Source organism: Quercus robur, chromosome 8, assembly GCF_932294415.1.
Source record: "Quercus robur chromosome 8, dhQueRobu3.1, whole genome shotgun sequence".
Taxonomy (NCBI): Eukaryota; Viridiplantae; Streptophyta; class Magnoliopsida; order Fagales; family Fagaceae; genus Quercus; species Quercus robur.
This window is the reverse complement of record NC_065541.1, coordinates 5,122,176-5,137,575: the sequence shown is the minus strand read 5'-3', so window position 1 is coordinate 5,137,575 and position 15,400 is coordinate 5,122,176. Positions and strand designations below refer to the sequence as shown.

The window sequence follows — 15,400 nt, the reverse complement described above, 5'->3', positions numbered from 1 at the left end:
GAAGAGCTGATAGACAGAGAGAGCAAACTATTTGAGAAACTATGGCTTGTCATTCCAACTCTGTAATCATAAATTTGAGCTGAAATTTTCTAATTAAGAAACCACATAGGTTCTCCAAGCAACTCAAAATTTAACAGGAGAGAATACATTTTCAATTGATACATAAACCAAGAAACTATCTCAAAAAGTAAAAGAGTCATAGGCAAATGATCAACCAAATTCTCTGATCTCTTTAGTTTTGTCACCTAAATAGCTAATCAATTTATCGTTTTCATCCAAAATCCAGCATAAGAGACTGAGTTAGACATAAACATCAACCACTGCAACACAAACTGGTTGCTGAAAAGCTGGAACAAATGACAAGATTACTTGAAGAGCTCAGGATTCAGCCAGTCCCTGCAAATAAAAGTAAATTGTAGATTTCGGTTTCAATCAATAGCAGCTAACCACAACAGAAGTTGGTGGGAAAAGAGAGAACAAAGAGTACGGCACTTACTTGCTAATGTCATCAAGGTGGTCGTCAAAATCTACAACGTCCTGCCATTTTTCAGTTGAAATATGATCCAATAGTACTGCATTTGCTGATGGCTCCCTAATGGTCAACTGGCTGCTTCCCTCCCCTCCAGCCAGCTTCCAGTTCTTAGATGAATCCCTCGTGTAAAGCTGATTTACAAGGAAAATAATATAAAAGAGGATCTAGGACAAGATAAACTTACAAACATATAAGAGAAAGAGAGTAAGTTATATAACCACATCAAGGACTAATAAGCAAAATGGATACATAGAAGAGGGGTAAATATTGAACAGCTATGAGAAATTACAATGACACAAGAATTATCATCATGTTCTTTAAGATGGTTTATCCTTCAACCTTTAGCTTCTCTCTTCTAAAAGTTCATACACCACTGTTCCATGTACAAGCAAACATTAAAAAGTGGACATCAAAACTCTCAGTCAAAATGATTAATTTGCTACCACATCTTTCTCATTTGTTGAAATCAATTTTATAGTGTAGACACTTATCTCCAATCTCCAATTCAAGAACACCACTCCTTTATAGCCTACTCCAGCTGCAATGCTCCAACATTACAGGCTCTATTCCCACCATATTTTCAAATTCAGCATAAATATCACAACCTTACCCACTTGCTTCCTAATTAAAAGCTAAAACAGACTACATCTAAATAGGTATAAAAATCAGAGTTAGTTTAATAAATTTGACTGTTAAGTTTTTCTATAATTAGATGTAGACAAATAATTCAAAGAACCTTGTGACACTGGGAAAATATATAAGCCAACCAAGCATGATACACTAAAAACCTACTTGCCTTTCATTAAATACCATTACATAATCAAAATAAAGCAAATGGACAACTTTACAAAAGCCAAGAACAAGCACACTGACCTGCATTACAGGGCTCCGGTCCTTACCCGTAGGTAAAGCTTCAAGCTTTTTGTTATCCAACTGCAAAGAAATAAAACAATAGGCAGTACAAAACTCAAAACCCTGCACTAAAACCCAAGCACAATTTTCTTTCTAACACCAGCCTATAATGCAAACACATACCAACAGAATGGCAGCTTGGGGAAAGTATCGATAGATGTGATCACCAACATTCTTGGCCACCCCACTAAGCTCGTAATCGTCAAACCTCTCATTCGCATGAAAATAGCCCACAATGTTCACGCCTTTCGCAGCATAATGCTCCTCTATCTGAAACCCAACCAAAAAGCAAGCACTCAAAAAACCAAGCCCCCTATTCCGTTCACATTTAACAGTTCCCATATCATTCTTACTATTATGAAACAAATTATTCAAGGCTCGTTTTGCTTTAACCCAAAAAATTAATCTTTCCTCCCCTAAACTATGGTTCAGTGGCAATGCACTCTCTCAATCATATGTAATAAGCACTTTGCCCCTTGTCATTAAGATTTCCATCAAATTTAACAACAAAGTCAATATTTTTTGACTTTTTTTCTGTTAAACTTGACGAATATTCTAAAGAGTGACGAAATGTTTCACATAACAAACTGAGCCTATACAAATTTACAAACATAGATATCTAACTACATGCATTCATACATAAACACACACAGCCATACTTACAAGAAACAAAATTATCCCTGAACTAAAAAAAAATATATACGAAATGTCAAACCAAAACTACACTTTTAGTCCTCGAACACAATCGGGATAGTTTCAAATTCCCTCTCTCAACCATTTTTTTTTTGTTCCACAAACACCTAAATTTCGTCTCTCAACTATTAATTGTATTGAATCCATCCTCAACTTTCAAAATCAATTCAACTTCTAATCACAAATTTAACTCGAAACAGCGAAATTAACCCAATTAATAGTTGAGGAACCACAATTTTGAAAAGAAAAAAAAAATTGACAAAATTGAATCTTTGACAAATGTACAATGACCAAAATTGTAGTTATCAAACAAACAAAAAAAATTGAAAAGATAGGATTTGAATTTCAGATTTTAGGTTTAAACAGCTAAATTACCAAAACGAATTACAAAATTTATTCAAATCGAGCAATTCAGATTGAATTAGAAAACCGCAAAAACCCTAGAGAGAGAGAGAGTGGGGGGAGTTACGAGGATGAGAGAGATCTCGAGCTGAGGGAGGAGGCCGAGGTGGGAGTGGAAGAGAGGGACGGAGTCGGTGATCTCCACGACGTCGTTGGTCGGCGAAACGCGGCCGAGGAGGACGGCGTTGACGGCGGAGGATTTGTGCTTTAGGGCGTGGAGGACGATCTTCATGTACGCGTTCTGCGCGATCTCGTATCTCGACTCGCCGCCCATGACTCAGTGTTGTTTTGAGTTTCTTTTTCTCACTCGCTCTGATATAACTCAGAAAAAAAAAATAGCACTAAACAAGAAAAGAAAAACAGTTATATTGGTTAAGAATACTCCAAACCAACGACGTCGTTCTTATTCGCTATCTTTTTTCTTTTTCTTTTTTTAAATCTCAAATTCTTTTATTACTACTTCCATATTTTCACTTGGGAAATTTTCAAAAAATAATATTATTTTTAAGAGAAGTGTTGCTTTCAAAACATTTTCACAATAAATCATAGATGGCAAGTTGTAATTGGTTCTAATTTGAATTCATAACTTAAATTATTTTTTTGTCTACTTATAACAACCAATAATAACTTACCACTTAAGATTTTTTGTAAAAATATTGTAGACATAACATTAACGTGATTTTGACACTTTAAATTGTGTTATCAAAGCATTATTTAAGGTCATTTTGGGTCCATTTGGTTAGGTGCTTTGGAAGCTTAAAAAAGCATTTTTAAAACCTAAAACTTTGTTTTGCAATCACAACTTCTTATAACTTTTTTACAAACATTCATTTTAAACTCAAAACACTTTATTCCAAAGTGAAATTGTGTTCTGAAAACACAATATTAACACTTTTTTTTTTTTTTGAGAAGGTATTAACACTTAATATAGTTTCCAATTTGGAATTAAAGAAAATATTAAATTCCTAAAAACCTTCAAAAAAAATTCCAATTTAAATATATTATTAAGAATATATTGTTTTGCAAATTTTTTCCCCTTTTCACTATTTCTTATTTATGTTTAAAAAAAAAAAAATTCTTCCTACCAATTATATTCTCAATCTTTTTTACTTCAAGCATGTCACTTATCACTTTTCCAATTAAGAATACCCATTAATATTTCTTATTTATGTTTAAAGGCATTTTTTCTTCCTAACAATTGTATTCTCAATTTTATTTACTTCAATCATATCACTAATCACTCTTCCAATTAAGAATAATCATCAATCTAAAAGGTATGATAGTTGATATGCCACCTTTTGTCTACTCAGATATGAAATATCACTTGAAAACCCATAAATTTAAAAAAAAAAAAAAAATTTGATATTTAGCAAATATTACGCCTCTCACATGGAGGGTAAACCTCACCAATAACTTTAATTATACTATTATGTAAGAGGAAGGACTAAATTATATCCCACATAAGGTCTAAAACACCCATAAATCATAACAAAGACATGAGTAGTATGTAACTTGGAAAATGTTCAATTTACTAAAAAAAAAAATACTAACAAACTGATATAATAATGAATGTAATTGATGTCATTTATAGGAAAAGTAACATCCTATCATCCCTCTTTGTAACTTACGGCAGAAGGATTACACTTAGGACTTATATGGTTGGATCCAAAATCTGTTCTATGTTCAGATGACATACCAAATGAACTGAATTCAACACCCTTTAGTCAGGAGCTTAAAACTGTCAAATACATTATTTAATACTCACAACAGTTCTAACATTCATCCACATGTATGTTATGTACATTCATCCGAGTCCCATGGATTAAGATCCTCGATTAGTCTACACTATTTCTAATTCGATAAAAAGAGAAAAGATTTAAACGATGTCTCATTGAAAACAATAAAAGTTGTCATTTGATCGAACTACAAAATTCTTGGTATACACATTTATATAAGTCTCATCATTCATAAATATGAAGAGCTATCATGTATTAATGGGGTATGTCAATATCATATGCTTTTTCGGATGTCAATTACAAAATGAGGAACTGTACCCAGACTTATCATCAGGTTGGAAGCACAAAAATTAAGGGACGAATGGTTCATAGAAAGTAGGCAACCAAAAAAGTGTGAAGCAATGAATTAATCCCATTCCACCCTGCAACTATTATAAACTTTTCCAATAAGGAATCACTCAATCAATTTGAAATGGAGATATTAAATTTTATAGTATAGATTAATTTTTATAAATCCTGCCCTCATTAAGATTGAAGCTAGTGTGTAGTCTTGTACATATGCACAGATCCAATTAAAAATAATCACAATTATACGATTCAAATTATACATGATATTAGCTTACACTTTTTTTAAACCAACATTTCTAAAATATGCAATAATTTCTCAGTATATATATATTAATATTTAATTGTTTTAGACTCTTCGATTTATGCACCAAATAATTCACTTGTCACAAAAATTAAAAACTTAAATGGACATGTGGTGGAAAATTGGACTCTAATTTAGAATCTAATTAGATTTGAACTCTTCGATTTTTATACTCAATAATTCACTTGACACAAAATTAAAAATTAAATAGGACACGTGGTGCAAAATTAAAAATCCAATTAAAATCTAATTGGATTTTTTTCTAAACTTTGGCTGTTAATATATAAATATATATAGAGGGAGAGTATCATGTTCTATTTTTCATAGAGTTCTTAAATATAAACTCATTGCTTGAGTGTAACTCTTTCCTATTGCTTAAAGCCCTACTTTACTACTAACAAAATTAGACCCTTTTGTAGTGGTACTTTGAGTTAAGTAAGATGTTTGAACTTAATAAGAGAGTGTAATTATGTGTATGTGTTAGTTTAACTGTTAGTTTGTAGACATATCATTTCTCTAACATAAACCCAATTCCATTTTTTTTTCATTAAATTTTGCCGGATATATTGATCACAAATACATGCATGCAACCAATCTCAAAAGGCAATGTATAAAACAAAATTGGCGAATCAGCCTCTTGACTTGTCCTATTTGTGATGAATTGGAGGTTAGGCCATACATGATCACAAGGCCAATGGCACAGTGTGGTTCTCCATTTGCGCCCAACGCTGGTAAGGAATTAATTGGCAATGGTCTAAAGACTCTAGAATAGAATATATTATAACTATTTGTCCTATAGTATTGCAATAAAATATAATAATAAAAATGTAAAGCCTCTTACCTAAGGAAAAAAAAGAAAAAGAATGTCTTATCTATTAGTCTTATAATGTAAAATTTTCAATTAAGACCCAAAAATTTAACGAATATTACTACCTTCATCCCAAATTGTTGATTCTATTTAAAAAATTTAACTTTTTAAGTGAATATTAATTACCTATTTAAAAATATAAAAATTTCCAAAACTATCCTCATTCTTTTAAACTCTAGAGAAAGAATAATATTGGCTTTTTAAATAAATTAAAGGATAAGATAGAAATTCTATTTGTTGATTTTTCAAAGAAAACTACATTTTGAGACATCTCAAAATAAAATAGAGGACCAAAAAATTGAGATGGAGAGAGAAGAAATTATTTTTAAAAATATTTTTTTACGAATGGTGTGCATTCTAATAATATGAGATGGCAAAGATTACAATAGCCATGTCATTAGCAAGAAGTCCAATCCTTGCATCGTCGGCTTGGGGATTAATGGCATGGTGGCTAAACGCTAAAGAGCTTGGTGACAAGGAAGACACAGAAGAGATCATAGGAATCAGTGAAGAACCCCATATTGGCTATTAACACTACAATAAAGTGGTATAGCTGAGTTATGAGTTTTGGCTTGGTCCACAATGTGTAGGACACTTGGACGTCAAGCTGATCCTTGCCCATGGATTTTAACTTCTTAGATCCAAGTTTCAAAAAAAAAAAAATTTTCTTGGATCCAGTTTACTGCCACAACCATAACAATCACCACCACAACAATAGTCACCGTCACCACCATCCACAATCCCTACAAATCACAACTCACCACACCCAAAACATATTGACCATCCATACCCACCACACCCAAAAAAAAATGACCACCCAAAACCACCAACACCGCCACCCACAACCCCCACAAATTGGAACCCTCAGCACCACAACTACCACACAAAAGCCAATTAAAAACTCACATCACAAACACCAATCCAACCCAACCACGACTCCACCCAACCTAGTCACTAACCACCACACAACCCAACAAAACCTACAGCTCCACCAAACCCAACCCAACCACCAACGAGCAATGACCCACAATGATGAGAAGAGAGATTGAGACGAGAATGAGAGAGGAGAGAAACAAGAGTGACTAGCAAGAGGGGAGAGAGGAGAGACAAGATTGGAAAAATAAGCCAATATAAAATTAGTAGCAATTAGCTACAATGATCTACTACTAGTAACTAATCACTATAGATAGTTGCCAATTTTTTTTAGATATAGCATCTCAAATGGAGCAAGTTTTTTGGTATTTGAAGTGCTAAAATAACCTTTTAGATATCTTAGAAACTCTAATGAGAATGCACTTAACACTTTGTTTGGAAGTTCATAAAAGAATAGAATTGAATGCATTTAAGTAACGGAAATGAATGAAATTGAATCAAGTAACTTTGTTTGAAAGTTTTAAAATAAAGGAATGGAAATAAATGGAATGTAAGAAATCCTGTTTGAGAGTAACATAGAGGGAAATGAATGAAATCGTTTAAACACAATATTACTATTAAACCTCTATTTTAAAATAAAAAGGTAAATGTATTTTGGAAGTTTTAGTAAAAATTTTAATAAACCCTATTTCATTACCTCTAATTCCTTCCAATTTTGAAGCGAATAAAAATTTGAGATTTTGAGAGAATAGAAAAGAATAAGTTTTCCCTTTTACCCATTTCATTCCCTCCCACTTAACATTCCAAACAATGGAATGAATTTTTCATTCTCTATGTTAAAGCTCCCAAACAAGGGAAATGAAGAAATATTTTAAAATCATTCTTTTCATTTCTTTCCATTTCATTCCTTTTCCATCTCCCAAACGAGAGCTAAATGTTATACTACAAAAAGAGTATTGTACATGACCTATAATGAAATATTTTGCAAGCTATTTTAAAATGAAACTATATGTCCCCACATAATGGGAAGTTCATTTGCATTCTAAATTAAAACCTTTGAGAAGTAGTTCTAAGCTTAGCTCCTTTCACAAATTGATACCCCTTTTGAAAAGATCTACAACGATTAATTATTTTAATCATTAGATAAAAATTATCACTCTCTTGTATTCTCTGTTTCTATCACTTTTGTAATTGTAAGATATAACTTAATGATTTATCTAAATTCCAAATCCACGTGTTTTACCAATTAATGTCAAAGCAATGATCATTCAAAATAACTGAGGCATGCTACGAAAAAAAAAGAAAAAAAAAGAGATAATTGCATTTCACCTCAAAATCACAATTATACACTAACATGACACAATATTTAGATGACATCTTATCTCATGTTTTATATATCTAGATAGATATGATAGATAGATGGATAGAAAGATAAATAAATTGACGAGAATAGATATAGATAGATAGATAGATAGATAAATTGATGAGAATAGATACAGAGATTCTTCTAAATATGAGTTATTTGAGGAAACAAATAAATGGTAATCTTTTTGTTCCTATCTTTGAGATATATGGATTTTCTTTTTGGGGTTTGAAGTTGCTACTTATTTTTTTGTTAGTTAGCGGAGGCAGGCTTTCCTATGGTAGTCTCGTGGTGTAATCAATCGACTCAGCCCCTTTATAATTCAACTTTGCCGCCTTATAAAGGAATAGATCCAGTTCAAGCAGCCCACCCTTATTCATCTATACTATACTAGGTGCCACGCATAACCTAATAGGAATAATTTATGCGCCCCTCTCTAGATAAGAAGCAGAATGCGCATGTCAAATGAAATACACCAAAGTTACTTTCAAGTTTTGCTATGCTTGCCACAAAACCAATCAATTCCACTTTTTTTTTTTTTTTGAGTATAGTGTCATAATGTTTAAAAGTGAAATAGAAATAGTGTCCTAATTCTTAGGATCTTTCTCTACCTGAGTTTTTTTTTTTTTCTTTTTTTTCTAATTAGTTATTTGTACCTGAATCAGGGGCTAATATGTTCTTATTTTGAGTTTAGTGTCATAATGTTTAAAAGTAAAATAAAGATAGTGTCCTAATTCTTAAGATCTTTCTTTGCCTGAGGTTTTTTTTTTTTTTTTTTTTTAATTCTAATTAGTTATTTGTACCTGAATTACGGGCTAATATGAATGGAATAAACTATTTGAAACTGAAACTCTTGATTTTTTTTTCAAATCTCATATAGGCATTGGAATTCAAATAGAAGAATTCATCTGTCTAAAAACATATATAAAATAACTATGAGTTTTTTTTTTTTTATTTAAGAAAGAGATAAAGTAATGTGGAATAGATTCTATAAAAAAATAAATAAAAAAAAATAAAAAACATGGAATAGTGTTTAACAGTGAGATAGTGTCCTAATTTTTAAAATCTTTCTTTTCGTGATAGTAGATGGTAATTCAGATTGGATAAAAGAAAGGAAAAATTCTAAAATTTCTGTACAATTTTCAAAAATAGTAAATTACTTTTTTAACCAGTTTGTATTTTTAAATTTAAAGATTATTTTAGAGAGTTTAAGATTTTTTTTTTTTTTGTGAGAATATTTTATTACGTAAAATGATAAAACCCAAATAGGAAATGTGGGGGCCGGTTAACCAATAAATTATTAAAGTCTAGTTAATTGGGCCTGTGGCCCATCCAAGGACGTAAAGCTGTCCGAGGAGGCCCATATCAGGTTGTAAGGGTAACCAAACAGAAGGAAGAGTAAATATCACGTTCAGTGAGTTCAGTATTCGTCCGAGGACAAAATACTTCTCGGCAATATGAGTCTGAGGATGACCAGAATGCCACCTTGTTACAAACGTACTTCGGAGTTATGTTACCACTAAAAGCGGGATATGGGACCAAGGATAAGAAAAAAAAGGCAAACAAATATCTATAACAACAGCTGCCACCGCATTAATTGCCTCTCAACTAACTCTCTGGTCGCATTAATGTGGAGGTGATATCTGAACAGTGATGAAGCAGCCTTACAGCTGCTAGTTGGAGGTTCCAGAAAGTGTTAGATGGGACAGAAAGAGCTCCCTTGAACACAACTTACACGTGTGTGGTGAAGATGATATCAAGAGGGCAGTATATAACATGAAAGAAAGCTTTGAGGAGAGAAAATCGGAACATGAAAAAGAAACAAAGAGTACTCAGAAGAAAACCTTAGAAACTAAAGTACTGAACTTGTTTAAAAGAAAAACTAATTGTTATATCAGGGCTAATCCATCTATAAACGTGAGGTTGAATCGTTTTTCTTTTAGAGTTAACCTAATTCTTGGACGCCCACACTCTACAAATTTTATTGTTCGGGCCTTTAACGTACGAACCCAATACCAGTTTGGGATCGTTACAAATTGAGTCCTTACAGGAAATCCTGTTATTAGTAGCATAGATAGATAAAAGGTTAATTGAAAGATTGTTGTACCTTACCTTAATCAGGTCTGATATTAGTTATAATGTTTACAAACTAAGCAAATTTGAGGTTACTTTTAAAGTTCCTACAAGTTATCCACAGAATCCAATGCTTGAAAGACTAAGGCTACTCTAGAGTTCTTTACAAGTTCCTCAGAGAGTCCAATACTTCGAAAGGTTTACCTGGCCATGATCATTTTAAACACTTTTTGTAACCGAGTTGCGCTGATATTAAACCAGCTATAATAAGCTATTTTGTGTTTACAGGTGATTCTATTGTATTTTGCACGTCAAGCAAGTCACAAATCATGTTAAGGTGTACAAGGCAATGGCAGTTGTGGTTTGTTTATGGCTTATTTTCCTTATTGAAAGATCTTAAAGAACACCCTCCACAAGCAGCCCTGGTATATTGTGACAACCAAACAACACTACACATTGCTACAAATCCAAATTTTCATGGGTTAACAAAGCACATAGAAATCAATTGCCACCTAGTTTGAGAAAAAAATCCAAGCAAGCTTAATTTTCACTTTCCATGTAAACTCGCAACAATTGACTGATTTGTCTACCGAATCACTTGGATATCATCAATTCCATGCACCCCATATCCTTCATCTTGAGGAGAGGGTTGAAGTGCAAGATCAAATGCAATGTATTATATAAAAATAAATGTGCAGAAACAAATCAGAGCAGAGTTGGAATAAGAAACTACAGTACGTTTAGATCTTTGTTCCAATTTATTGTGAAGTTTGTTATATTGTACTTTTGTCAATTAGTCATGGATGCAACTGTCTCTTATTCATTGGTTAGGAAGTTAGTTGATTAGATTTTAAGATTTTTCTCTCTCTTCTCAATCTTCATTTTAGGGATTTTTTTTTTTTTAATGATAATTCAATCCTTACAATAAGGAAAGGGAATTTTAACTTTAATATTTCCATTGCTGATACATGATACAAATTCTATTCTACCTTAATCTAAGTGTGTATATATATATATATATATATATGTGTGTGTGTGTGTGTGAATCTCCCTCCTAAAAACTTGAACTCCGACCCTTACCCCTCCACCTCATAAGAACTTTGTATTTGTAGAGTGACCATCACACCAAAAGTGCGCGGTGGTAATGTTTCCATTGGAAATATTAGGAAGTACCAACTCATTTAATGAGCACCAATTAGGAAGTTAGTGGATTAGTTTTTAAGATTTTTTTTTTTTTTTTTGTCCTCTCATGTTTGGTTTTAATATATATATATATATATATATATATATATATATAATTTAATAGTTACAATAGAAGATGTGAGGTTTGAACTATTGTCGAGGAGGAAATTGATGCCTTTAAATAAAATGTCGGGAAACCAAGCCGAAACTCAACTTTGGGCTTTTGAGATGGCACCCAAAGGCTTTCAGTGTGATGACAAGCCTATCCAAGCAAGGAAAAACAAAGGTTGCACTTAACAAAACAGCAACAAAAGCCCAATGAAAAATACTTTACAATACTTAGTTAGTACATTAGTGGTCCTGTTCTAATAGTTCAAGGAAAATAAATTCTCCAACGGTAAGGGTGATGTTATATCTAAGTCCAAAAGATAAATTGTCCAACGGTAGGGATGGAATTACACGGTCCAGCAATCAATGATTAGACAAATTTAAGCAAATTTTAGGTCCTTATGTGTCTCATTCAAGAGGAATTTATTGTGCTTTCAGCCATCATTACATCAATATGAGAGAAGAGTTCAATTGTTATAAATACATCATATCCTTCAACAGTAAAGTAAAAAGTAAAAGTTAAAGGTTCCCTAGGAAGAAAAAAGGGAGGATTAATTCGCATGGTGTGAAGGGAGAGAGAGATCCCAGCTCAGTGCAGCGAGTATATCAAACTAAGACTTCAGTGAATATGTGTTTATAAGGCATGAACGAGCTGAATATAGGCTGTTTTTTGAGTGAGTGAGATAGGATTGATGCTGAGATTGAAACTTTTTATGAGTAGTGGGTTGTTTGTGACTAGTTAAAAGATGTTTATGAGCTATGATAGTGAAAAGGGGGAGAAGAATATCTAGGATTAGATGGGTGTAGGTTAAAGGTGATGGGTGGTGAGCTAAAAGAGAGCTGAACCACCAGCAAAAATGGCCAACGAATCTCAAAGTCTCAGAGGGGTAGCTAGGTTGTCTTTCTGGTTAGTTGCTTGTGTTTTTATAATGGAGTTTTAGGGAAGCATTAATTGACAAGAATCCAAAAACGTATGACTACTCAGAGGTGATGAATCAAGGTCAAGCTTTCCTAGGATTTTTTATCAGAAGTAGGAAAATCCATTTTAGGGGCTGACTTGCTTCTTTGGGTAATGATGGGATTTTAGAGTGTTTTGCATTAAAGGATTTGGGGCTGAGCTTAATTATTGTGATTGAGGCGTGTATCAAGAGCGAATCCTAATGCTGCAACTGAGATTTGGTCCTCCAAGAAGTGAGATTTAACACCCCCAAGCCAAGTGTCAAGTTTTAGTCTACTTCAGGGGGTTCCGCTGGAGATCTCTTTATGCCCTCCAAACCACATATTCCCAATTTTCCCCCTTTAGGATTCATGGGCTTGGCACACAAATCATGTCTTGAACGTTTTTAACATTTTTAGCATTAATTTGTTGGAGTTTGGATAATTTGGTTTCAGCTCCCCTTCCGCTGGAAGTGCAATCTTGGGGAAGATGATGGAGTTCCATCTTTCTTTAGACTTCAGCTGATATGACAGCCCTTAGGCACTGTTCACTTCAGGTAGAGGGTGGCAGAAAACTGATGGGACAGTCCTTAGTTCATTCTCAAAGGCTTAGTTCTTCTTGTATGAGTCTCTAGTTGCTCTTTTTGGATAGGGATGAACAAGGGCTGGCTTACATGGGCTGGTCCCTTTGGGCCAGGTTGTGTGCATCCTACAAAATAGTCATAACACATGCTTGCCATGAGTTTTTATCCCCCATGGACTTTTGTTAGTGAATAGTTTGGGTTTTTTCATAGATACTTGCAATGGGCCTTTGGGCAATTAGTTGTATCGTTTGAAATAATAGGACAAGTTTTAAATACTTTTTGTAAATAACACTTACTATGATGAATTCCATATTGCGATGTTCATGGTTTCTAATAATTTAAATGATGAGCTTGTGGGTTTGAATGTTTTACCACGAGCGCTGAAGGTATATTATGGATGTCGTGATGCAAATGATGTCCATGTATTTCATGGGTTTATAATACGAGAACATAATCCTCAAGATATCTCTCAATGAGTTTTTTTTTTTTTTTTTCATAAGACGATTGCCATGGTCCTTTTTTGCCACGGTAACATCTTACCATGATATTTTTTCATTGCCAAGCGTTGATAATCTTGGGCTCTTTTTCTTTTTGATAAAGTAGTCCCAATAAAAATTGGGTTTTGATGTTGCCAATAAGAATTGGGCTTTGATGTTGCCAATGAGAATTGGGCTTTGAATGAATAAATTGCCATGGGTTTAAATCATGGGCTTCGATTATGGATTTGAATCCCATTGATAAAATTATTTTGTCATGGACTTGAATCATGGGCTTTTCAAATATTGCCAAGCATAAGTATTCTTCGGTTTTAAATATAATAGAGTGTGTGCATTTGAAAGTAAATAGGTGGTACTTAAACAAAATTAGGTGTAATAAAAAAAAGTACCCTAACATTCAGCCCCCCGAGTCACGTGTGATCAAATTATTAGTAATACTATATTTTTTGAAAGATAAATATTAGGATCACACGTGCAAGTTTTTTTATTATTATTATTATTATTAGCGTTATTGTTGTATACACATACGCTTATTTATTTATTCATTTCTATACATATATTGTGCATATATATATATAAATGTACATATATTTTGAAAACATGTCATGGTTATGCTTCATGTATATTTTTATGAACATTTACTGTTGTTGTTATTGCTTTAGTTATTTAGCTATTTGTTTGTATATACATATATTTTTTATCATTTTTTATTTATTTATTATTTATTTGTTTATATATATATATATATATATTATATACATGTATTTTTCGAAAAATGGTGACCGTTTGGGGTGCTATGCGTGAACCCTTGCAAAACCTCATCCTAGACATCAGGGCAGTTACTGTTACCTGCAATAATTGCAGCACCCTAGCATGTCTTTTCAAGGCTAGGTTTCACGTTTCTCAGTGCAACCCAAAGAGTCAGTTCTATCCCTTCCCCATTATTTTTGTCAAGGCCAAGGAACAAAGAGAGAGAGAAAAATGCAAAAAAGATAGAGAGGAGTCTTACCTTCTTCTTCCTTGTTTCGGCACCATCAAAGAGGGAAACAGAGATAACACTTCCTCCTCTACATCTTCCTTTCTTGATTTTCGGCACCAGAGAGGAGAGGGAAAAAACTTCTCTCCATATATATTTTCTTTTTATATATTTTTCTACCGTGGTGGGAAAGGAAAAAAGAAAAAACCATTTTTGTTCCTCCTCTGTTTCTCCCTTTTATCTGCGTTTGAGAGGTTCTCACCACTTAGTTGGGTCCATGGCTGAAGAAGAGGAGACACCCATTGCCGTTGATGCCAAAATTGAGAAAAAATCGCTCCTACCATTGCAAGACCCATGGTATTGCTCCTCTCCCTTGTTTCCCATGGTTCCTACCAATATCAATGCATCTGATGCTCCTTCCCAATGGAATATACGGGGTAAAGCCCCCAATCCCGAAACTACATAGGTGCCTTCAGCACCTGGGGTTATGGATTTGCACCTCCAGTGAAAAGAGCTTCTACCTTCACCTATGCAATTTTGGTGTCCCAAGGGATTAATCAATGGCTGGTCTGATTGGCTCGATAGGGAAATTGAAAATGAAGGATTTTGTCAAGCTCTTCGTGATGCTAACATTTTTGAAGCAATTCTGATGTCTCGAGAGTGGCATGTATTTAGGGATATTATCTCACTGTGGTACTTGATCCACCACTGGAGCTCAGAAACCCATACTTTCTTCTTCTCTTGGGGTGAAACCACTGTCACCCTCGAAGATGTAGAGAGATTGTTTTTACTGCCAAGCATGGTGAGGTTGAACCCAATGGATTTGGAGTTGAATAGTGAGGAGGGTAAAATTGAAAAAGGCTTTACAAGGCATTTGGGGGTCCCACGGTATCGCTCACCAGCCAAAGGGCCAGGTTTTCTCCATGGATTACTGCGTTCAAGAAGCCTGGTAGTCATGCGATTGGGAGGGCTGCATTTTTGGCAATGTGGTTGAGTTAATGCATTTTTGGCTGCTA

At 33.6% G+C, this 15,400-nt stretch overlaps 1 protein-coding gene across 1 annotated transcript; it reads right to left on the bottom strand.

The window, feature by feature from the left end:
- Positions 1-30: 30 nt before the first annotated feature.
- LOC126694274 (ER membrane protein complex subunit 8/9 homolog) lies at positions 31-2,883 on the bottom strand. The gene is made up of 5 exons (XM_050390416.1): positions 2,607-2,883; positions 1,568-1,714; positions 1,406-1,465; positions 497-663; positions 31-396 (listed from the first exon to the last, which is right to left on the bottom strand). The coding sequence occupies exons 1-5, from the start codon at positions 2,811-2,813 to the stop codon at positions 366-368; spliced, it is 612 nt and encodes a 203-aa protein (XP_050246373.1). The 5' UTR covers positions 2,814-2,883; the 3' UTR covers positions 31-365.
- Positions 2,884-15,400: the final 12,517 nt, after the last annotated feature.

Coding starts and splice junctions, on each gene's coding strand:
- LOC126694274 (XM_050390416.1), bottom strand. CDS start 2,813: ATGGGCGGCGAGTCGAGATACGAGATCGCGCAGAACGCGTACATGAAG. Junction 1,466..1,567: donor CCCAAGCTGCCATTCTGTTG/GTATGTGTTTGC, acceptor ATTTCTTTGCAG/TTGGATAACAAAAAGCTTGA. Junction 397..496: donor CACCTTGATGACATTAGCAA/GTAAGTGCCGTA, acceptor TTTTATTTGCAG/GGACTGGCTGAATCCTGAGC.